Source organism: Sinohyriopsis cumingii, unplaced genomic scaffold (genome assembly GCF_028554795.1).
Source record: "Sinohyriopsis cumingii isolate HCF-2022 unplaced genomic scaffold, ASM2855479v2 utg000160l, whole genome shotgun sequence".
Taxonomy (NCBI): Eukaryota; Metazoa; Mollusca; class Bivalvia; order Unionida; family Unionidae; genus Sinohyriopsis; species Sinohyriopsis cumingii.
The window spans coordinates 5056049-5082286 of NW_028315873.1; the positions used below are offsets into that span (position 1 = coordinate 5056049).

Sequence of the window (26238 nt, forward strand, 5' to 3'; positions counted from 1 at the left end):
TAGAGAACATATAGTAAAATTAATTGTGTTCTATGTCCATACCAAAGACTTACAAAAATGTACTAACAGCTGTCTCACTTGGCGCTCAACATTAAGAGGTTAGTGTTAGGACTGGTCGGCCTGGTGTCAGAATAATGTGACTGGGTGGGACATCATGCTTTATGGCTGTGGCATGATGCCCCAGTGCTAGACATCGCTATAAACTGCCACATTGCAGACATCGTAGCAATATGACTGAAACATTGTTAAAGCTACGTTAAAAATCCAAATCACACACACGGACACACAAACACCACTTCCGTTTGCTTTAATTATTCGTCAATATAATTTACAATATACATTTTTCTAATATGACTTTGCACGACTCTGTCAGGCTTTGTTAGACTTTGTGTGGCTTTGCCGAGCTTTGTATGTCAGGCGTTCTATAATTAGGACATACTGAAAATATTACATTTTCTTTCGATTATCACTCAAATGGATAATTTATCAATTGATAAACGTTTTACATACGATTTTCTTATTATTCGAATTCCAACTTTGTCGCCAAATTGTATTAGTTATTTAATTCGGCATGATTATGTTGAAAACTAATCGTTTGGTTAATTTATTCGTCAATATAATTTACATTATAAATACACTTGTCTAACATAATTTGTATGACTGTCAGGCTTTGCGAGGATTTGTCAGGCTTTATATGACTTTGTCTGCCTTTGTGTGATTAGCATATACATTGAGAAAAAAATTGCACTTTCTTTCGATAAGTTAAATGAACAATTAAGAAAGTAATAAACAGTTTACGTATGATTTTGTCATACTTTGTTATTACTTTTTCATTATTCTACTCTGTCGTCCAATGTTCGGTCATTTAATTGCATCAAATTTAATTAATCTTGATCTACCTCTTGCATAATTTCATGCTGAGCGCGTGCTGTCGATAAACCCATGAAGCGGGAACAAGGAAAATAAAACTACTCCAACCGCAGCCTCCCAGGTCGAATATAATTACATTTGTTAGGTATTATACAAGACTCAAAAAAAAGCCAAATTGCAAAAAAAAAAAAACCACGTGTCACCTGGATACACGGTTTAAAGTGTAGAGATGTCGCCATCGTGGAATATACCGGAGAATATGACGATACGCTAGTTCAGCATGGGAATGCAAACATCTGCTCAATGGTAATGAAATAATGAATCCACAGGTTATGGATAAAATTAGAGAACTTACCGAACACCAGAAACCGAGTGATGTGTACGCTAGGATGACTGATCCATCCCATAATATATCAGTAGATTATCCGCGTGATCTCAGACAATGTCAGAATATTAAAGCAGGAATAAAAGCGGAAAAGCTAACCAAAGGAGGCTCACAAACTGTCGCCGACGAGTTATTGGATGTTTTGAGAGTGATGAGTGTTGTGTTATTGTGTTAAAACATAAGATGAGACGCCGTGTTCTAACTATCAATACTTTAATATATACAAGTGACTACTGTGAGGTCTTAATACAGAGTGCTATCAAAGAGGCAGACGCCTGTAGATAGTACCAGTGGAGCTATGACTCATGCACAGAGGGTTCTGATTGGTCAGTTACACATGTATAATGTTACATCTCTCTTCTTACAAAGAAAAGGTTTGATTAACTTTTAATAAACTGTCTAAATGAATCATGAACCATTATAACTAATATATCAAAATCAAGTTCGTATTTGATAGCAATGCTTACAATGATTAATGAATAAAAGCCTGCGACAGACTGAGAATGCATTGTATATTTTTTTTTAAATATCCTGCTGCTTGTTTGATTGCTATTTAATGTACACAGCTGGTCCTTATCTTGAATCACCGTCTGTGTTTATCAACACAACCATACACTGTGCTACACTAATGACTGTTCTGTTAGCTGAGTCTCTCTTATCTGTGAGTACAGGATTTCCTAACTGTTTCTTATCCAGGATATGTACAGGTTTTAGGAACTGATATTACACTGACTCTATTATCTTTGGTTTTACTAGCCTACCAGAACGCGTGTAGTATCCGCTTTGCTGACAATCTTGTGGGTTTCTTGCGGCAGGCTCAGGCGTACTTCGGCTGAAACATTGAGATTCCACTGATTGTGAAATTGGTTTACTGGCATTTGCGGGAAGTGTTACTGCTGTACACAGTGTGTTTTCAATCTGAGAGAAGGGCGCATTTATATTACATTGTAAGGGGTGTGTTTCATTAGTTTTCATGAGCTGACGTCTATTGCGACGATAAATGGTACCATCTTTGGTGCGAACTGAGTATGACCTTTCGTCGAGTTTTCTTAATATAACGGCAGGTTCCCAGTTTTGACCTTTGAATTGAACTCTGACTGATTCCCCTTCCCTAAGTGGTTTTAGTGGTTTTGCACTTTTATCATAAGAATTCTTTGTTTTCTTCTTGCGAAGTGTAATTTTCTTTTTGACCTCAGCGGTGATGGGTGTTTTGGGAATTAGCTTTTCGCGGGTTGTTGGGAGAATTGATCTGAGTTGTCTCCCCATCAACAATTGTGCTGGTGAGAACCCGATATCAAGAGCAGTGGCTCGATATTCTAATATGCCTATAAGCGGTTCCCTGCCATCGGCTTTTGCTTTTGAGAGAATTCTCTTTACAGTTTGAACTGTTTTCTCCGCTAGGCCGTTCGACTGAGGGTATGTGGGACTCGATGTAACATGTTTAAAGTCCCATTCTTTCGCGAAGCTTGCGAACTCTTGGAAAGAATAGCATGTTTGATTGTCGCTGACAACGACTTCCGGTATTCCGAAGCGCGCGAATATGCTTTTCATGTGATTAATGACAGTGCAACTTTTTGAGCTTGCGAGTGCCTTAACTTCAAAGTAGCGACTGAAATAATCTACTACAACAATGTAATCTTTATTATCCCATGTAAATAGGTCCGTGGCGACTTTTTGCCATGGATATTCAGGGACGTCATGGGGGATGAGAGGTTCCTTTTGGTTAGAACTTCTGCGTTCCAAGCAGATAGAGCATTTTGACACTACATCGGAAATGTCAACTGAGATTCTTGGCCAGAACAAGACATCTCTGGCTCTTTTCAGACACTTCTCAATACCTAAATGTCCCGAATGTACAGTTTCTAGCATTTTCTGCCTGAGGACTTGTGGTATGACTATTTTTTGACCTTTCAAAATTAAGCCATCTACAACCGAAAGTGTATCTCTATAATTCCAATAGTCAATTATCTCTGATTGACAGCTTGACCTCTTTTCAGGCCACCCTTCAATTATGACCTGTTTCAGTATGACCAGTTGGGGGTCTTGTTCAGTGAGAGATTGAATTTCTTCCTTCTTACGATCAGATATAGGTAATGCTGATAACACCATATGCACATGCATATCTATACCTTCAGATAAGTTGGGGAGTGTATCAGATATAAACTTACGGGAGAGTGTGTCTGCTACGGGTATGTTCTTACCTTGGTAATGTTTTACCTCTAGGTCATAACGCTGCAGCTGCAAAAGCATGCGTTGTAGTCTCAGTGGGGCTGCGTAGAGGGGCTTTTTCATTATAGCGACAAGTGGAAGGTGATCAGTTTGAACGTGTACCTTTCTCGCGTATACATATTGATGGAACCGTTTGCATCCAAACAGTATAGCGAACATTTCTTTCTCTATCTGAGCATAATTAATTTCAGTTGTAGTCAAGGATTTTGATGCATAAGCCACGGGCTTATCATCTTGCATTAGGGCGGCACCGAGCCCATATTTTGACGCATCAACTTGCAAAGTCAGTGGTTTCTTAGGGTCAAAGTGGGACAGAACAGGTCCCGGGCTTATAGTAATTATGTCTTTGACCTTTTGAAATGCGCCTATTTGTGGAGAGTCCAATGAAAACTCTACGTCTTTCGCTAACAGTTGTCTTAACGGACTGGTGACCCCAGCCAAATTTGGGGCAAATTTGGACAAGTAGTTAACCATGCCAAGAATGGTTTCTAACTCTGCGCGGTTACGAGGGGGTTCCATTTATCTGACCGCTGATACTTTGGCAGGGTTGGGTTTGAGACCTTCTGCTGACAGAATGTGCCCGAAGTACTGTACTTCTGTAACACCTACTTCTAGTTTTTCCTCATTAAGCCGGATTCCTTTTTCGAGGGAACGTTTGAGAACATTTCTCAAATTTGTATCATGTTCGTCGCGTGTGCGTCCAAAAACTAGTATATCGTCGCAAATCGAAACAATACCATTTGAACCTTCAAAGCTCTCATCGATCTGCCTTTGGAATTCATCCTGAGATGATTTCAAACCAAATGGGAGACGCAAGAAACGGTAACGGCCGTAAGTGTTGTTGAAAGTTGTGAGGTATGATGAGTGACGTGACAGTTTTATTGTCCAATATCCTGACCGTGCATCCAATTTGGTGAAATATTTTGCACCTGATAATTGGGGTAGGATATCGTCTAGTGTGCGCATAGGGTAATGGGGACGCAAAATTGCTTTATTAAGATCTTGTGGGTCGAGACATACCCTTACTTTGCCCGATTGCTTTTCTACGACAACCATAGAATTTACCCATGTAACCGGGGCAATGATATTTTCGTTTTCCATGCGATCAAGTTCAGTTTTGAGTCTGTCTTGAAGTGCGACAGGTACTCGCCGCGGAGGGTGCACTACAGGTGTAGCCTTGGGGTCGATGTGTATGGTACATTCCCCAGGGAAAAGACCTATGCCGTTGAAGACTTCGGCATATTCCTTGAGAACAACTGCATTAGTGAGGGGCGTACTCTTGTTACATTGTAAATTTGACATCTGTGTCTGAACGGAGTATGTAAATTTAACTAAGCCTAACTCCATACAAGATTGTAAACCAAGAATAGGTGGTGCTTTCGTTTTAACAATGTAGAACTCGAGTTCATGTGTACGTTCAGTGCGCTTACACGTGAGATTGACTGTACCCATTGTACTCAATAATTTGCCGTCATATGAGGATAATGTGTTTAATGTAGGTTGAAGTGGATGTTTAATGCCTAGCTTTTTGAATATATGCGATGGTATGATGTTAACTTGAAAACCAGTATCCAATTTAAAATCGGTAGAAACTAAATTAGGTCCTACCTCTATCGCCGCATACGCCTGGCCATTGGCAATTATATCCCTTTCTACACTGTCAATATATAAATCCTCGTTTTTATGTTCATTGTTAATCACACTGACCGTTTTTGATCTGCACACTTTCTCAAAGTGATTGAGTTTATGACATTTATTGCAAGTCTTTCCTTTTGCAGGGCACTTGTCCTGGCTTGAATGTGACTTGTATCCGCAGTGTCCACAGGTCGCGTTGACGCTTCGTCTGGAAGATGTGGTCCATTTCTTCTTTGGCTGTAGTTCTTTTGTCTTGGCCTGTCGTTGAATTGTCGCATGTACTTCCGGTCTGGCTGATGCAGACACGGTCTGGAGCTGCTCCTGGGCATATTCATGGCTTTGACTGATGTTAATAGCCTTTTCCAAGGTCAACTTTTCACCTTCGTTGATAAGTTTTTCTCGTATCCTTGGTGACGATACCCCGAAGACAATTCTATCACGAATCATGTCGTCTTCGTCTTTGAAGAGACAGTCCTTGGCCAAAAGTTTCAGTGAAGTCACATATTGGTCTATTGTCCTGGAGCCTTGAATTTCATTGTTAAACTTGAATCTGGCAAAGACCGGATTTAATTTTGGTTGCACGTGATGTTTGAATTTTGTAAAGAGTGTTGATGGGTCCTTTTCATCTTCAACCGTCATAGTCCATGTGTTGAAAATATCTCTACCTTTGTCGCCTACCCAAAGTAGAATGTAGTTGGCTTTGACCGCATCACTTCTTCTGCTCATCGGTCCATTAAATATTAATTCACAGTGTTGTTGGAATTTAGCCCATGAGTTGGTAAGGTTGGAATTGTCCCAGTCCATGGTAGGGGTTGGCACGCCGGAAAGATCCATCTCGAAGGTATTAAGTTCGTATGCAGAAATTTCAACGTTTTTAAGGTTTTAAATTCGTGCAAAATCTTCCGTGGATTGTAAAGTTATTGTTTCAAAATATCCATTTACGATCCATGTGCTATTCCAGTTATAATTAGTATCCCACTTCTGACACCATGTTGTGTTATTGTGTTAAAACATAAGATGAGACGCCGTGTTCTAACTATCAATACTTTAATATATACAAGTGACTACTGTGTGCTATCAAAGAGGCAGACGCCTGTAGATAGTACCAGTGGAGCTATGACTCATGCACAGAGGGTTCTGATTGGTCAGTTACACATGTATAATGTTACAATGAGTGAGCATCATCCCTACGTAGCTGAAGTTATTCATTCCAGCGACAACGCTCTTCAGGCAATTATCAGCTACACAGAAGCACAATTGGCACACTTTAAGTCGTTTTTGGAGTTCGGAGCAGGTATGGTTGGCATTGACAGAACATTTTTCCTAGGGAAATGTTTCGTAAAGCCACAGTTTACAAATTGCGTAAAGTGCTGCGGAAGATGACAGGCGATGTGCTAAATTTGTTGGGGCCTATGATGCTCCATTGGGACGGTCTTCAACAGAATTATTTTCGTTTTTTTTTCATCTCAGAGGTGTGCTATGTATTAAACTTAAAAATATGGAGATACTCCTGGGGACTGACAATGAGAAGGCAATGGTCAACGCTATTGATCTGGCTTTCCCTGATTGCAAGAGAAAGCTGTGCACGAAACACATCAAAGACAATCCTATCCGTCAAATGACAGAAGAGATTCCCCAAAACACTAAGGAACGGACTTGTATCGTTGAAATGATCTTTGGATCAAATGGTGTTGCCACAGCCAATGACTCAGCGACTTTTGACGAACCTAACCAAATCTTGAAAAATAAACTGATTGAAAATAATCGCAGAGATTTTTTGGACTATTAAAAAAGATACGTTCAAGACAAAATTGCAAAACATGTTGCATCCGGTGATGACCAGTTGTGGACTAACGGAAAGCATGAACAACCGGTTAAAGGTCTTGCTCAACTGGCAACCAAGGAAAACGAACGAACTCATTGAAAAAATATATGAACTGATCAAGGTCCAGCTCGTCGACCTTCACTGATCTCTGTACGGGACAGGCAACTATATCCTCAACACAAAATTCTCGCGATGTAAAATAAGTAAATTATCATGGAATTCCAATTCTGAGGAAGAAAAAGACGATATATTGATGACGTTTTGCAGAAATCTTACATTAAATTAACAACAACGGTCACGTCCTCAGACGGCATTTACACTATGTTGAAAGCCCCAAAATTAGCAAAGAAGCCAAACCAAAAAACAAGGTGCCGGGCGACAAGGACTCAGAGAAAGAATTAGAAAATATTTGCTCAGTCTATGATCACAATTTTTTTATATTATCTATTAAACTCAGTACAAAAGAACAGTTTAAAACATGCAACCAGTTTAGAATATGTGATTATTTATTGTAGATTTAATTGGCCGTTGCCAAATCCATGTTGTCCGAAATGATGATAGATATGGTACCTTCTCTGTAAAGAAACACGATGATGAAACTGATTTCATCAGCCTTTTGTACAAATATGAAGACATTATAAAAGTGGTATTTTTGTTATTTTGAAACTAATTGAATATGACATCAAATTGCAAATATATTATAATTTGGCTTGTTATAAATGCCTTCTTTATTATAATATATGATTTCTCCTTTTCTCCCTTCTCCTTCCCTCCTGACATCTTCCTCTGCTGCTTGTTATACTAATCTCTTCTCCCGCACCATTCCTGTGCTCCTTGTTCTCCGCTACTTCTTGTACTGTTCTCGTAATCCATCGGCATCCCCTTAAGAGTTTAGTGCCGTCTCTACGTGCATCCTGGGACCTTCCTTTGGAAAATATAAGGGACGTACATCGGTTTCTTCCTATTCTCCTCTTGTAATGTTTCCATTATCTCACGGATTTCTCCTACGACAAATGGCGAACACTTTACCAGGCCTTTTTCACACTTACGATTGAAAGACACATATTTATGACCATACTAACGAGTGGTATATTGTGGAAACAGCGTACATACTATGCATATAATTTATTTATATCACATACAAATACACATGTCCAGAGAGAGAGAGAGAGAGAGAGAGAGAGAGAGAGGCCTTTGGATATTTTATATATTTGTTTCTTTTTGGTATACCCATTTACAAAAGTTTTCGCGGTTACCAGCTGTAATTATGATCGCGTTGTTTCTTTGGCTATTGGCAGTGTTGCGCTCAATAAGCTTCGTCTCCAAGAAGTATCGTAGTAAATCCACCACTTTTCTTGGTGATTTATGCAGCAAAAGCACCATACAACAATAATAGTTTTATTTTCACTTTGTATGACTTGTCAGGCTGTGTATGCCTTTCTTATGAAACATCGAAAGTTTGTTGAGTTTGTCAGCCTATGTTTCGACAATCAGTCAACTGAACAGTTTATACAATAACAAAGATTTCAGACTTTTTTTTTCTTCTGACTTTATCAGTACTTTATCATTAATTATAATTATGCTGAAAACTAGGCATTCTTTTTGTTTGAGTATTCGTCAATATAATTTAAAATATACATTTTTCTGAAATGACTTCGCATGACTCTGTCAGGATTTGTGTGGCTTTGTCGAGCCTTGTATGTCAGGCGTTGTATATTTAGGACATATTGAAATACTGCATTTTCTTTCGTCAGTCACTAAAATGAATAATTTATTAAACGATAAACATTTTACATACGATTTTCTTATTATTAGAATTCGAACTTTGCCGCCACATTTTATAGGTTATTTAATTCGGCAAAATCAAATTGTAAACTAATCCTTCAGCTTGTTGGTTAATTTATTCGTCAATATAATTTACATTGTAAATACACTTGTATAAAATTACTTTTATGACTCGTTCTGGCTTTTTGAGGATTTGTCAGGCTTTGTATGACTTTGTCTGGCTTTGGGTGATTAGTATATATTGAGAGAAAAAAATGCATTTTCTTTCGATAAGTTCAATGAACAATTTGTAAAGTAATAGACAGTTCACATATGATTTTGTCATACTCTGTTATTACTTTTTCATTATTCGATTTCGAATTTGTACTTTTGTCGTCCAATTGTTGGTCATTTATTTGTGCATAAATATGTTGAAAACTAGTCTTTCGGCTTTGTTAATTTATTCATCAATATAATTAACAATATAAATACGCATCTTTGTATTTGAGTTCGCATGGCTTTGTTAGGCTTTGTGTTTCTTTATCGGGCTTTGTCAGGCTTTGTTGGGCTTTATCGGGCTTTGTCAGGCTTAGCAGTCTTTAGCATGACCCTGTCGACTATGATCGATCGTAGAATATGAAATTTGAATGTATTACCGAATAAGACGGATAGTAACTTACCAAATAAATAGTGTTACCTGCATGGGCTTAGACGACGACAAGAGAAGGCATTCGAATTTAGCTAAATAGAGCGCTTATTTAGGAGCATGCTGTATGATCGTATTGTATTTAGAAGCAATAATTGATAGGCTGTGTTCAAATCCTGGCTTTGACCTTGAGTTTCAACTTTAACTGGTTCGTGCCGCCGAATAACTGGAACAGTGGAGAACTCGCCCTGGAATCACTCGCACCAATGTAAAACTTGCCCCTTAGAGAAATCATCTTTCCAGGTGTCAGGAAAAGTCGCCCCAAAGATTATAGATACTAATTTGGAGGTGTCGCCCCATGATGGATATATCTGTATATGATGCTTTATATGATCGCCTCTTGAATTATTCAGTTACCGAAAAACTGAGATTGCACTTCATAAATTAACATTAATAATCATTGTTTTGCTCGAGTTTAAAATATTTCGATGGTAGGTGGAAATTTAATGTGTAATTTCCTTGAAGTATTTCTTTAATATATGATCTGTTTAAATTAGGACTTAATCATACTTAAATTCAGACTGCCCTCCTCACTTGTTCATTTATATAGCAAGTGTTTACTTAGGCCCTGTGTATGTTGGACCATTATTGCCGGTCATTGTGGAGTCGCGTTTGGCTGTTGTTGATTCTATTTAAAGTACAGGTCACGCGGGTCATGAGGCATTCAGCACCGACTAGTGCAGTAATGGGTATCATATATTATAATTTGATTCTACATACATTTAAGTAGCAAGCATTCATATCAATATTCCTTGGGAAGGTCATTATTTAGATGCCCAGAAAGGTGCCAACGGCAAAATCAATATTAAAGTACGTAGACATTTTTTATGAAATGAACCTAATGGTGTGATCCAGTACAATCTGGATTGAATGTTGCGCACTGTGATATCACAATGAAAGTTACGCATATTGATAAACAAATTCGTACTACCCTCGATTCTGACGATTACACTGGACGCACTCTTTGACCCAAGTTTAGTAGATGGCCACCATTGTAAAAGTCCATAGCGATAGATAATATTTGTCTGGAAGTTTCTTGGAGAACAGCAGAGAGACTGAGCCCACCAACTATTTTGTCCAACAGAACCTTCTATCGAGAACACTCTTGATAGAGGATCTTATTTCACAAAATAAACCCTCTATTCAGAAAACTATGATAAATAAGCCTTCTCTGCTGACTAGAAGAGTTATTTTATGAAAAAATAACTAGCTATAAAAATACTTCTTGACTCCGGGGTCTACTAGACGAAACACTTGGTGGCCTAGTCTCTCTGCTGCTCAAAATGTAAATATTCTAGGATTTCTGTTGTGAATTAAAAATTTAAGTTAACAATAATGGCCAACATTGGAGAAGCACATTCCGCTAAACTAGCTCGAGAGCGACTAGAAGCAATAAAAAAATTTCTTCCTGTGCGAGACAGTGTAAGACAAAAATTACAAGCACGGCAGCAAGCACAAGTTGAATTTGCAACAGGTGCAGAAGAATTATTTAAACCCGTCACAACAGCCACTGAAAGGCTGCGGCGGTCACTGAAAGAGCTTTATTGGGAGATGAAAAGGGTATTCTTCCAGTGCTAAAACAAACCGTTGAGCAGACTGAAAAGATTGCTAGAAGAACTAAACAAACAAAAAAGATTTTACGAGAGCTTCCAACTGATATAGCTGCAGCTCAACCTCCGCCCGTCGGCGAAGAAATACTTAAAGGGGTCAGTGAAATTCGTACTGAAGTAGCTGGAGCAAAAGAAAAACTTACACCTAAACTAATAAAAGAAAATGTTGCAATGATTAAAAAATTTAGAGAAGGGTTTGTCGAAGATATTAGAAATACTAAAAGTGAAGAACTACCTGAAAAAACATTAATTAGTATATTTAATAAATCCAGTATCTTAAAGCCTGGCTTTGAAAAAATAAACGATGATAGTCTTATCAAATGGATATATCGTATATATAAAAATAAAAAGCAAGCCAGAGATGATGATTTAGAATTCAGAGTTTTTTTTGAGAAAGTAGAGAGACTTTATAATGAGAAAGTGAAACAAGTAGAACAACAACTATCCACTCAGTCACCTCCGCCATCAGTAGAAAGACAGCTACCGCCTTCACTTCAACGTATTCCATCCCTGCAGCCTTTACATCAGCTTGATACACTTCTACCGTCTTCATATCAACTTACTACACCTCGGCCAACATTAGAAAAACGACGGCGGGAGTTAGCTAAGGAATTTGAAGAAGGGGGACCTCCCGGTGCTACTGGTAGTGGTCTTGGTGGTCACATTACCTGCCCTGATAATATCATCAATGATGTATCACGGCTAGAAGTTCTCTTAGGAGGAAGGTGTGCCGGAAATAACTCACCAGAAATAATTAATGAAGCAGCTGATATCTGTCAGCGATTATTTCAAGGCGGCATCATGGATACTCACATCTATCGAGAACTTATTGATGAACTCGTCGACAGCGATTAGAGAAAAAACTAATTAAATAAAATGATTGTACACAATTCTCATCGTAGACCAGTCATGGTCAGGGTTGTAAATTCACGAGTACCCGTATACAGGATGACTTATGGAAACGGATTAGGCGATGTTGTTCAGGGTTTATTTGCGAGGATGGCACCTAAAGCAATACCGATCGCAAAACAATTATCAATGAAAGCCATTGATGTTATTAAAGATAAAGCTACTGGCGCTATTGGTAGCGCTGCCGGTAAAGCATTCCTGGCAATCAAGGACAGACTAGCACGACTGATACGTAGAAAACCTCCGCCAGTAAAATTACCAGCCACCGCAGAAATGCAGCAAATGTTAGTAAAGTAATAAATGAAGCCGCAAATCAAAAACTAGCAGCGCTGATAAATCCTGAACAAATAAACACAAGTTTGATTGCGGGAAGTGGTCTTCGTTTTAGACGATAACTTCTATAATAAAATGTTTAAACGGGAATCCGACCCAGCATTCGACATAGACGAACCGGTTCTTAAAAATGAATCAGTGCGTGATTATCAGTATTATTCTTATGACGCACGAGAACCAAATAAATGAGGACGAATTGAAATTCAGGTTCAGGATACAAGTATATATTTCCTGCCCGCTGAAGCATTTATTGAGGTAGAAGGAGAAATTATAAGAACAGATGATACAGAATACGGACCTGATGTTAAAATCGGTTTTGTCAATAACGGAATTATGGCCTTGTTTGATAGTGCTATCTACATGATTGATGGAAAAAATATTGAATCGATTCAGAAGGATGTCGATGTTGCCACAACAATAATTGGTCTAGCAAGATATTCTGATGATTATACAAGATCAGCTGGTCCATCAATGATGTTTGCCAAGGATACTTCTAATCATCCTAACAGTGATCAGTACGATATTAGACGACCAAGAAACTTTGTCGATAACGCTGACGCTGATGTGTGGCCGGTGGTTCGTGGTGCTAATGCAGAATTTAATTTAGGTTTCGCTGCACGTAGACAAATGCTAAAAGGTAATCGTAGAAATTTTTCATGTGCTATTCCGCTGTCGCATATCTTTGGATTTTGCAGAGATGTCAGAAAGGTGATTTTTGGAGCAAAACATACAGTCGTGCTTGTTAGAAAAGCCGACGATAATGATGCGCTATGGCGACCTCTATGTGACGCTGGTAAGGTAAACATAACAAAACTATCACTGTGGATGCCGGTAATGACTCCTGCAATTACTGAAGAACAGTGACTGCTTTCTTTTATGGATCAAAGTGGTAAAGTGCTGCTATCGTGGCTTACAACAACCACAGATAGTATTCAAAGTACCAATAACGGTTTATTCACATGGCATATAGCATCACAGCAGGGGGTTGCCGAGCCGCGACATATTTTCATTGCTCTTCAGGATGCTGCACGGGTGGGTAATGAAACACGTTCGCGTATGATATTTGATCAACTTGGTATCACTGACGTTTCTCTGAGAATAAACGGACATCAGGAATCATCCGAGAACATAATGCTAAATTTTTCTAACAACCATGTTGCACGTGCATATCAACGATTGACGAAATATCTAGAGCGTGATCTAAATATCGACACTGGTTTGCAAATATCACAATTGGATATATGTCATTATCCAATCTATTACTTCTCGCTGGAGCATCTTGATTTAACCAGACAGTCTGTCGTTGATATTCACTTTCGGGCTACCATAAATAGAGACCTACTAGCAGCAGGAGCTATAGCTAATTACAGAGCAATCGAGGTCATACTTTCTGATAAAGCAATGTTGCTTGAAGGTGCTGGCGGCCGAATGAGAGTCATCGATGCCCCGGTGGAAAATATGTAGTTTTCAAAAATATGTCAATTAGATCAATCTCGTATTAAATAAAATGTCATACAGTCATGTTAATGTCACTCTGACTCCTGGTCAGGTGAAGAAATTACAATCGAACAACGCGAGCACATGTGGGACAAAAATAACACTAAAACACGATCAGCTAATGGGCGGTCCAAAAAGCAGTCATTAACTAAAACCCAACTAAAACATTTCAATAAAGCAAAGCAAGCAACGACTGAACTCAACTTGATTTCTCTCCAGCCGCGGTCAAAGATATGGTTAAAACCGGCGGTATATTTCCTTTTCTCGCCGCGATACCAGCACTGATAGCTGCTGCTGCTCCCGCAGTCGCAAAAGCAGCCGCGTTAGGGGCTGTTGGAACAGTTGCTGGAATGGCATTAAAGGAAGCCACAGGGAAAGGATACAAAAAAGGGGACTCGTGGATCAGGGCTACGACTCCCAGAAACTCCGCCATCATGGTACCCAAAAAGGTTTTAAAAACACAAGGTGTTTTGAAAAACGCTAGCGTTTTTACACCGATGTCAAATTTTGATTTGCTTGATGCTGTTAAACAATTGCGTATAAAGAACTTCAGAGGCGTCTTTATGCGAGATCAATTACCAGCACGACCGAATAATCCAGAAACCGGAATTATTAATCTTGATAACAGCGATGGTCCAGGAACTCACTGGGTTGCTTACGCGATCGATCCACGTGGAATTATCTAGTTTGATTCGTATGGGTTAGCACCGCCAGTTGAATTTCTTCGATATAAAATAAACATCCCCCTGACAGGTAAGGTTTGGTATTCAACGTTACCAACACAAACATTAACCGATCCTCCGATATGTGGCCGTGAAGTATTAAATGTTCTTGATGCGATCTCGAAATCAGCGAATTCTCCTCACAAAGTCGTGTATGAATACACGTTGAAATCACAGATGTGATTTCCAAATTTAAACAACCCCATAACTAATAATGGTTGATATTTACGGAAGATCAAGCAGAACAAAGGAAGAAAAAAAATATCGATTTATCGAAGTATGCGACCAAAGATGAAATTGATGATCTTTTAAATCTGACCGGGATAGACCCAGATGAGGTTGTAATTTTTCAGGACCGGCACGGAAAACTAAAAACCAGTAACATTAAGTGGAATGGCATAATTCGCAGGGTTATTGGAGATACCACGGACAACATCGTTGTATTCACTGACAGCGGCAGAATCAGAGATTCGTCGATATCAATTGCAGCTCTCCAAGATGATATGCAAAAACTTGCACTAGCCCGTGTAGCGAAGACCGGTGATACAATGACAGGTGAACTCAGCATGAACGGTAACAAAATAACCGTTTTAAGAGATCCAACCTCGCCGGAAGATGCCGCAAACAAACAATATGTTGACACCGTTGACAGTAAACTAACCACGTTGCGGGCTGAGTATGATGTTCACGTGGGCGCGTTTACAAGACTTCGAAGAAACTTCGCAAAAACTGATGAGGCCGTGGATAAGTTCGTTGGGACTCCTCCAGTCATCGACATGAAACTTTCTGAAATCATGCCAAATCTTACCAATAACGCCAGCGATATCAACAAGATTAATACCCGGTTAGGTGTAGTCAGAACAGATAGAAGTTTTTCAGATCAAATCGCGTTGATACAAAATAGCATTGACACGATCAAACAAACACAGCAGGATATCGTATCGGGAATTCCTGAGATCGTTAACAAAACCAGTCTGATTAAAGTCCCCACTGGAGTTACCCCCGGGCATATCACCAACATCGTATACACGGTATCATCGGGATTTGCAACATGGTCTCGACAAAATAATACAATCAAATATACAGCAACAGCCACTGGCGTGTATAGACTGTCTATATTCAGTGCCGCTAAGTTTGAAATCTTCACAACATATCCCTGGAGACATTCCACCGATAAATATTCCGGGGTTGTGACTATCATATTAAACAAGGAAACCGAAGAAACATTTATACTGGAAGCCGCAGACAGGAAATTAACCGCAACATCTTACTGGTGGTGTTTGGAATTTGTAGCTGAAACGCCTCAATTGGTTACCGCGTAAAATAATAAAATGAAATCAGCATCAACGACAACACTAAATGCTCAGCAATATAGGTATGATCAGGTACGCGAATGGCAACCAGAGTTAAAAAACACTATTGACAAATGCGCAACAAAGATAAAAAAATACAAACGGCGTGTAACTGTATTAGACACAATAGTGAATTCGGTATCCGCGGTAGTTGCATCCACGGGTGTCCTATTATCAGCGCAGACACCAGTGACAACTGCAATCGCGATTACAATTACAGTTTCAGCATCAACGACAATTGCAGGAGTTGCTAATATAATTGCGGAAAAAATTTCCTCGTGTGCGCTAACAAAATTACACGAATATGAAAAGTTAAACAGCGCGGCCACGAGCACCTACTCGAAATTGTCCTCGTTGATATCATCCAGCCTTGACGATACAACAATATCCGATTCCGAATTCACGTTGATGTCCAGCGCATACAACGATTACAAAAACACAAAGTGTTTTTCAAAGTACTTTGATTTGAAAACGATGAAGATAAATAATGACGGAATTACTTCAAGAGATAGCCGCAAATACAGCTCCGGTAAAAACATCAATGATAACAATATCTTCGACGCAACCAGAGTTTAATATTAATTTTCCAACTGCAATTCCAGTAAAAGAAATCGCGTTGGCACAATTACGAGTATATCACAGTTGGCCCAACATCAGGTCGACATCATTTCACGGACAGTTGCCAGATAATTCATTTGTATTTTCGTATCAGAATAACCCCGACGGCACACCAGATTGGAACGTCATTCATTTATCAACAGGGTCTTATCAGATAGAAGAAATCAACAAAGAAATACAGCGTCAAATGAAGCGTATCACCGGAAAAGAAGCAAAAATATCAATAACCGCCCACGAGCCAACGTTGTCAACGATCATCGAAGTCGCTTCACCGGGTTACCACGCAGACATTTATAACAGTTCAATCAGAACAGTATTAGGATGGCCTGAAAATCCACCACCGAAACCACCGATACCACCTGAACCAAAAAAGTCTGATTATATCACCGATAATCAATCATATCACGGAATTACACCGTCATGCAAACAACATCTTGACAATATAAAAAGTGCAACGTTGGGTAACTTGATTAACTTCTATGAAGATGGCAGCGATATTGTGTGGGTTTTTGTTCATACAGCAGATGAAGGATTTAATATTCGCCTGAGCGAAATTACTGAATATTTTAAAATTATTAATCAATTACATAAAACACAGCTAGCGCATCTACGGCAACGCTTCCAAGAACATCTTGGAAATGTATACATTTCCGATATAAGTTCAGGCAGCGAAATTATTAAACAAATTGAGATATTAAATCAGCTTGCCGCAGATATGGAATATATAAACCAGCGAGCAATTCAAACAGTAATTGACAGTAAACCCGTTGATAAACAAAGATTTCTAAATAAGTACTCGCTGAAAGGAGCTCAACTACCGAATTTTAAATTACCAGGATACGTTTCCCCGGTCATCTTGAAAAAATTTATCATTGATGTCATCGATGAATACTTCGATGACATACTTGACCAGTACAAGCGAATATTGACATCGCCAACTATCCTCAGATATGACAATTCCACAGCGAGCGATGGCAGACATATTTCTCTGGGAATCGTAAATATCACTGATGTCGTCGCGGTCAATCTTGTGTGTGACGCAATTGATGGCAGTTACAACATAGACACAACAGTATCAAATCAAGCCCAGCAAGGGTTTATACTATACTCATTTACTCCTAAAGAACCACCTGGGTTTTTGATTGTACAAGAGCCAATCAATCCAGTATTTCTACAGTGTTTAAGTCCAATGCTGACAAGGATAAATTTTAAAGTCACTGACCAGCAGGGTAGACTTTTGGACCTGAGAAATAAAACTATTAGTATTAATTTGCTGGTGAAATCGTGAAACGATTTTCAAGTCCTAAGGACTTTCAAATCGTGAAACGATTTTCAATTAATAATATCATATAATAATGTCCCAAAAATCTTCGACTTACAAGAAATGCAAAACGTTTCCGAGAAATTCGAAGAATTACCAGAAGTATGATGATGATGATAAAAATCTCTCTGACAGTGATTTTATTGTTAGTGATGAAGATGTCTCTGACAGTGATTTTATTGTTAGTGATGAAGATGTCTCTGACAGTGATTTTATTGTTAGTGACAGTGACGACGATGATGGCACTGTTGGTAACATCACCATAAATGACAGCACTGTCACAATAAATTATATTAAATGATAAAAAAAAATTATAGCATGTATCACCACGTGAAATGTTTCATATACGACAAACAAACACTTGAAGAATATATCAAAAATTATTCAGCGGATCGTCGTCGATTTCATCAATGATGAAATTAGGTGAAGTTAAAATAGTTATTGATAAATACGGCAATGATAATTTTTTACTGACAGATTCGCACTTGAAACAACTACAAGAAAATCATATCATAGCGATCACATGTTTTCCAGACCAAATCATGAATTATGCTCACTCGTGTATTTCACGGGATCATCTTGATAAGATACTGCAGTGAAAGTGCAAGCACTTTTAACGCTAGCGTTAGAAATGTCAAAGACATTTCCAGAAATTCTTTAGAATTTTAAAACTTATATATATTTTTTTAACACTGACAATTTCGCTGATTTTGATAGGGTATTTGCTAGTAGCAACCAGAGAAAATGACAATTTCACTGATTTTGATAGGGTATTTGCTAGTAAAAACCAGTGAACCTGTCCAAGTTGCTAATTTTGATAGGGTATTTGCTAGTAAAAACCAACGAAATCGGACAATTGCATAATTTTATTATATATATTTTTTTACACTGACAATTTCGCTGATTTTGATAGGTTATTTGCTAGTAGCAACCAGAGAAATTGTCCAAGTTGCTAATCTTCATAGGGTATTTGCTAGTAAAAACCAACGAAATTGTCCAAGTTGCTGATCCTGACAGGGCATTTGCTAGTAAAAACCAACGAAAATGTCCAAGTAGCTGATTTTATTATATATGATTTTTACACCACTGACCATTTCACCGGTTTTAATAGGGCATTTGCTAGTAAAAACCAACGAAATTGTCCATTTCACTGATTTTGACAGGGCAATTGCTAGTTAAAACCAATGAAATTGTCCATGTTGCTGATCCTGACAGGGCATTTGCTAGTAAAAACCAACGAAAATGTCCAAGTTGCTAATCTTGATAGGGTATTTGCTAGTAGCAACCAACGAAATCGGACAATTGCATAATTTAGACAGTAAAAAAAAGTAATACTTTTTTACTTTCGATTTCACTTCCTTGATTTTATCAAGGTATTTGACTTCGTCAATGACGAAATCAAGGTGAGGTATTTACTTCCTCGTCAGTGACAAAGTCAGCGATGACTTCGTCAGCGGACATACAATGTTTCAATTTTCGGACGCGATTATTTATTATCTTTTTTGTTTCATACTCGGCCGCTAATGCCAGCCTGATATTTTCGATTGCACGAGACAGTCGAACAAATTCATTTATTTGTGCTTCTTCTACGCTGGCCAGCGATTTATACAAATTATTTTGAATCATCTTTATGAATCGATATTGAGCAGGAAGAATATAACGCCCTGCGCATTTAGATTCATATAACGATTCAAAATCAGACAGAATTGTTTCAGGATTTAGTGATAAATTAAATCCTTGTTTTTCTAATTTTTTAATAGCATCAATCACCTTATTGATATTTTCGTGATTCATATTTATATATATTTTTATATATTTAAAATAAACAAAAATAAACAGTAGCCGCTATGAGCGGTTAGTCTTATATTGGCTTATGGGTCTACACGAGGTCCTTTCAGACTTGAGATTTTTTACTTCCTTGATTTTGTCATTGAAACACTTTGTCAAGGTGATTTTTTTTATTTTTCAGATTTTTTTAAATTCTCAGTCTTACAGAGCTTTTCTTATAGCTTCTCGGCATCCTCGTGATCGGTTCTTTTAGCCGTATTTTGTTTTTGACCGTAGAGCTTTATATATCAACGGCTACTGTTTATTTTGGGGGCTCCAAGCGAAAGTGAATCTGTCTGTGTACATACCCTCCCAAATCGAATCCCAGGGGTAAAACGTACCCCCACGATTCGACGTGGAGGAGATATGTACACAAGGCCCCTGCTGGAGCCCCCATCTATTATAAAAAAAAAACAAATGGGCCCGTCGACAATATGTCCGTAACGAGGATTCGAACGTGGCATTTGATAGCGTCGGGACGAAAGTCAAACGCGTTACCACTGTGCCACTGTATAATCTGATAATATAGGATTTAAAATTTATTATATACTGATCTACCTGTTGTGAAATTTATACAGGTAGGTTATTTACTTCCTTGTGCAGAAAATCGTCTGCTCGTTGTGTTACCTGTGAAGTGTTATAGCGCGCTGTTAAGGTGACAAGGGGGAAATAATTGTATCATTGACTTCAAAAATCCTTCGGTTTTCACACAGTCACTGCAGAGTTATCTACATAAGAAAATACAATCCAGCTATCAAACTTACTTGAAAAAGTTGATTTGATAATATTTTCTGCAACAAATTGAACCGAATGGGAGTTGATACCGAAATACTTCGCAGCTGAGCTCATTGAGCGAAATATATTTTCTTTATTAGTATTTTTGTTGAGAGATCTGACAGCTCTGGGAATTTTTGCAAATTTACCAGTGCTACCTCGTGCAGAATTTTCGCTCGGAGTAATGGATTGTAAATTTTGGAGAGAGTTATTAAGTTTATTATTATCTTTGTGATCGATTACAAGACCATCTTTGATCTTTCCGTTAAATACCTCAAACACAAACCTGTGATTATAATAGTTTTTACCTCCAGCAGTAAATTTAAGATAACCAGTATTATCAACAGCACCAACTGGTTTTTTCAATCTACAGTGTCTCACTATTCCCTCACGTGATGCTTCACAATTTTTAACGGTTGGATGTGAGACAAATTCTTGGCTCATTTATGTAATAATATATTTGTCTAATTTATAATTTGTCTGAAAACTTAGTTATATAATCGCTCTCGGATTTCAGTGCATCTCCGTTATTTTTTTTATTGTAATATCGCTTGAGTTCACGGTATCGTTTCCCCCGCATCCCGCACATCGCAGGCATGGGATAGGTCCTGTGCTTCCTCGTTTGATGCTTTGTATATGTTCACCGCAGAATTCCTTCCTGCAGCGCTTATTACAGACTGTTACGGATCCAACTTTTAACCACTTGCATTTATTCATCGTATATATAATATTTCCTATTTAAATATTTGTCTTAAATATAATATGAAGGGTTTATTTGGCGCTGGGAGATTCGATCTTGACAGGCTAAACAGAGACTCACGAGGGCGGAATCTAACTGATCTATTTAATATTATCAGGGAGGGTAAAAAAGAATTCCGCGACGACGGCGCTTCTCATGTATGGTCGTCATTTAAAATTATCCGCGATATTGACTCTGTCATCGACGACAGCATCGATGTTGACAAAGTCATCGATGCTACAATGACTGATGCCCGAGCAAAAACAATTATTGATTATCTACTTGATATTCATCAAAGTGATGAACGCGGTAAGAAATATTTTTTCAGAATAAAATTTATCGTCAACGTTGAAGACGATGAATGGATTATCCGTGACAAACTCGACCCTGTTCTTGCTAACGGAAAGACCATTCTGTTAAGTAAAGATTCCAAACCAGGAATGCTGACCGGGATTGATAAACCATATTACGCTCGAGCGTATCCTGTGACCGCAGTCGTTTATGGAGTCTATCTGGTAAAAAAAAAAAAATTGATAAACTCGCCCCGATGAAAATGACTTCGTCAACATTGACAAAGTCAATGACTACGTTAAATTGTGTAGCTGAGCGAGTAATGGAACATTTTAAAAACGCAAAACGAGGAAACGGTTTAACCGATCTGCGACGTGAAAAAATAACAGCATAGGCTGAGCAAGTCAAGGATACTCGGGCAACAATAAATGATGTTGCTGTGCTATCAAGTAAATTAAAATTTTCAATTACAGTAAAAACACTAACCGGGAAATATTATATAGTTCGAAGCATTATAAAAAGTCAGGATCACCGATTGAAATTATTGATCATAACTCTCATGCCTGGACTGATGCAGTCACAATATTTCCACGAGATCGTGTTGTAAAATTTTACTCGGGAAACATATTTGATGCTATTTACACACTGAGTAAAACCGACCCTGTGTCAGTGTGGTTATTTAAGAGTTCCGAAGATTCAGAGTATGATCAATTTGTAAAACCCAACGGGGAATTATACCGGACGGAGTCGTTGCAACAACAGATGAAAAAACTCGCAGAGAAATATGTGAGAAACGCAAGCGTTTCTGAAGACATTGATCAGTTATTGGTTAATTGTTTTACAGTTCCAAGTGTTGCTGCTCACGCCGCCAGAGAAAGAAATTCGTGGAGACCAACCCGAAGTCAGTTTCTTTCGGATATACAATTAAGTTGTGTCGAGTATGGGCATGGCGGGTTGTGGAATACCCGGTATGACTACCGGGATATGATTTCCGTGGATATGATTGCTTGCTACAGAGGAAGCTTTCTCGGGATGGGCGAGTGTCACGAATACTTTAAGCGATTTGGACATCCCACGAACTCGATGACACGAGTTGCTATAAACGGTCCTTTACCCGACTTTGACCTGACGGGATTTGCTCGTGTGACTTCGTTTGAATTCGCCGCAAGACTTCATCCGTGCTGTTATGTTTGGTTTGGCAGACACTTCAGTGAAAAGCGCTGGGTACCAATAGTGTTATTGCGATATATGCTTGACAGCCGAATACTGGTATCGTTGACTGTCAGTGAAGCAATCATATCATATCAACCACAGACTTCAGATTGGTTGCCAACACCGGAGCGTGTCAGCGTAGATGAAGTTATCGGCGAGTATGCACGAGAGAGTCCAAATACCCCGATGGATGTCATTGTCAGTGAGACTCCTAAAGTTCTCAAGATCAAACATAGCAATAGTGAAAAAGCAGCAAAAGATATTGGACGAAGAATAATCGGTAAATTTACTCAGGGTTCAGCATTTGATCATAAAATGCATCACTCGTGACTGATTATCGATGATGCTGAATTGGATTTTATAATTGCTGACTCTGTTGCGAGAAATATATTTTGTAATCGAGAGGACGTGTTCTTGTCCGACGGAAGAAAGTTGGGCACAGTTGTAAGTTATATCAACGGAGAATCGCCTCAGTACACACATTTAAGATCTTCAATGCTGGGTTATGTTTCTATAAATTTACTATCAATGATAAATCGATTTCCTGACACCGCAGTTAGAGTTGCAACGGATTCATTTTATATCAATAAAAAATATTCAGAATAATTGGCTCGTTTTACAAGGAAAGTCGAAGACTTTTGCGATGAATCATGGAGTTCGTGGAGAATAAAAGCGGAGATGTTACACGAATATTGTGAATCCGCTGATGTTGCAATTAAGGATGATTATTGTAAATTATCAGAAATGTCGACGACAACTTCGATGTTGCCATCTGTGTATGATCCAATCACTAGACACAAAACCGTTTATTTAAACGGGCCGGGTGGGTCTGGTAAAACAACTCGAGCCATTGAATTATTTGGTAAATCGGATATGATTGTGCTAACACCTACACACAGGCTTGCCAGAGAGATGAAACAGCGAGGAGTCAATTCTTGTACTTATCGCAGCTTTTTTAAATACAGCGGCGGTGTGTGGACGTCAGATCGAACGGGAACAAAATATATTCCCGAGAAAATAATTTGGGATGAGATATGTACGGTCCCGTTAGATACATTAAAAACATTTCTTGATTGGCTGCTAACGAAAAATACTGCAGTGATTATGTGCGGCGATCAAGGTCAACCACCTCCGTTTGTCGGCGCATCTCCGCATGATTGGTTAAAAGATTTTGTTGATTATTACGAAGAAGTGTCTGATGATCATAGAGCACTTGATGCAACGTTGAAAGAATTTAAAACATTAATCAGATTACAACCGAATAAAATTCAATGTTAAATTATGCGCGAGATGATTCCTGAAACTTCGATGAGCGACTTTTGGGATGTGTGGAAACCAGTCGATTTGATAGTGGCAAGTAGAAAGATAGTCAGAGACACACTTCAACAGCAGTTATTTCAATTACAACAAGAAAAGTTTCCAATGCTGCCAGTGCCGTTATGTTATAGACCAGCTGATACGCGGTTACAAAATATAGATGTTGATATACCAGGGCGCCTGACTGCGTCAGGGACCCTGACAGAGTCAGGGAAACAGAATTTAGTATTGAATGATATTGTGTTAGTTGATATTAATGCTGTCAAAGATGCACTAAAATGAATAAATCCCCGTGGACGCTAGGATACGCAATGACAATTCATTCATCTCAAGGACTAACTATCAGTGATACAACTGTCTGGATCGTTGATGATCGAATCGAATGGTCAAACTTAGTCTACCTAGCGGTGTCCAGAGTCAGAAGAATATCTCAACTGCGAAGAATTGTCTTGGAAGATTCAATAGCTGATAAATTAATAATGAAAACAACAACATCACCGATGGTGATGTGATAAGAAAAAAACTCTCTGGTTACAAACAGAGTGACAAAAAAAATAATCGCGACTTTGATCTTGATGTTGAATTTATCAGAGCGCTGAAACAACAGCAGAATAATCACTGCGTGAGCTGTAATTGTATAATGCTATGGCAGTATTCGAATAAAAATTCAAGACAATTTACCGTAGACAGAAAAGATAGCAATCGCGCTCATACACGTGATAATATCATGTTGACCTGTCTTGAGTGTAATCGGCGTCGGGGTGCTGGCACCCTTGGTGCTAGGTGAGTGATCGAAATCACTGAAGTGATTTTGGCGGTAATTGTATGTCCTCGGGAATCACCTGTAATTGCTCACGTGTGAATGCACGTTGAGGAGCAGTTGAATCCAACCTGAAGATTGCTGATCTACCAGAGGATCTTGTCACGGTGGTTATCTTGTGTGTGGTAACACTCCAGATAGGATCAGTCGCTCTTCGTTTACCACCTTCAAGTTCACCCGGTTCATATAAATATCTAACTGTAACATTACCCAGTATTGGCTGCGCTGAAGAATCACGTCGTACGGGTATATGTTTTTTTGTGATCGCGATGGCAGGTTTCATGTTGGTTGTTCGTGTGATCTCGCTATTTAGCGCAGCTATCACGCTTAGTAATGTTGCAACCCATTCGCGCGATCTCTTGTCCTGAATAAATTCCTTCGCGTATTGATATCCAAATAACCGCTCAGCAAGTGTTCGATTGAATCGCTCAACAATTGCCTGATCACCGTGAATTTCAGTATGTCCTCGTCTGATCGTGACGTTATGTTGCTTCATCAACGATGATACTGCACCTTGAAATTCTTTGCCAGGATCAACTTGTAATAGGTTTGGCCAACGTAGACCACGTAGAAGCAACCTCTGATGCTGTTTTAGTCGTTAACGGTTCCGCATCTTTGTATCTACTTGCAACATCAACTACAGTTAACGCGTACCTGTATGTACGTCTTCGGATAGTATCATGTGGCAGAAATAATATATCAGCCTGATGAACCTCATTTGGCACACTAACATCAAAATGTGCAAAGTGAATTTGTTTAGGACGCGGCAGATAAATTTGCCATATTCCCTGTCGGGATAACCAATTTTTAGCAGTAGCTCGTGTGACTTTTGCTGCACTGGCAAGTTTACTAATTGCTGCGCTACCTCTCCAGTATCCTCTTGGGGATTAATAAATCGACTCCATTATAATTAATTACCAGCGCCTAATACAAGCTTAGATTTCATCGCAGATTTTATTAACCAGGATGCTAACTTTTCTTTGAAAGATTTATCAGGGATGGCATTTAACGCGTGAATTAATTTCACATCCGCGAGATGGCGCTGTTGCAAATCCATACTTCGGTAAGCTACATCATGAGCATGACACGCCTTATCAATAGCGTTTATCGGATACTCACCTGGATTGGGCTGATCCTGAGCATCAAGTCTGATATCAAGTCGGGTTCCTGGACCACAATAATTATATCCTGGAAGATGTTTTTCTCCTAGGTATTTAGCCCACGGTGTTCCTGGTAATTTGGCTAACTTGGCTGCGATATCACCTCCCTTGTTTTAATAAATTTAAACTTTTTTATACCGCATCGTTCACACTTGCCTGTAAGCGCTTGTCGATTATTTTTTGTTGTAATTGTTGTCATATCCGCAGTTGGGGTATGTGCTCGGCATTTCACACAATATAAATTCATATTTATTTTATGATATATCTAATGGAGATCACTGACTTTTCTGCGTCAAAGCGACGAGAGCCAATTAAACATAAC

General features: G+C 38.8%; 1 protein-coding gene across 1 annotated transcript in view; it reads left to right on the plus strand.

The window, feature by feature from the left end:
• Window positions 1-6289: 6289 nt before the first annotated feature.
• LOC149774669 (uncharacterized) overlaps window positions 6290-26238 on the plus strand; it is a 54542-nt gene continuing 34593 nt past the window's right edge. The window contains exons 1-2 of the mRNA XM_089944970.1: window positions 6290-6413; window positions 7460-7590. Of these exons, the coding sequence (XP_089801096.1) occupies window positions 6290-6413; window positions 7460-7590 (255 nt within the window). The remainder of the gene's footprint in view (window positions 6414-7459; window positions 7591-26238) is intronic.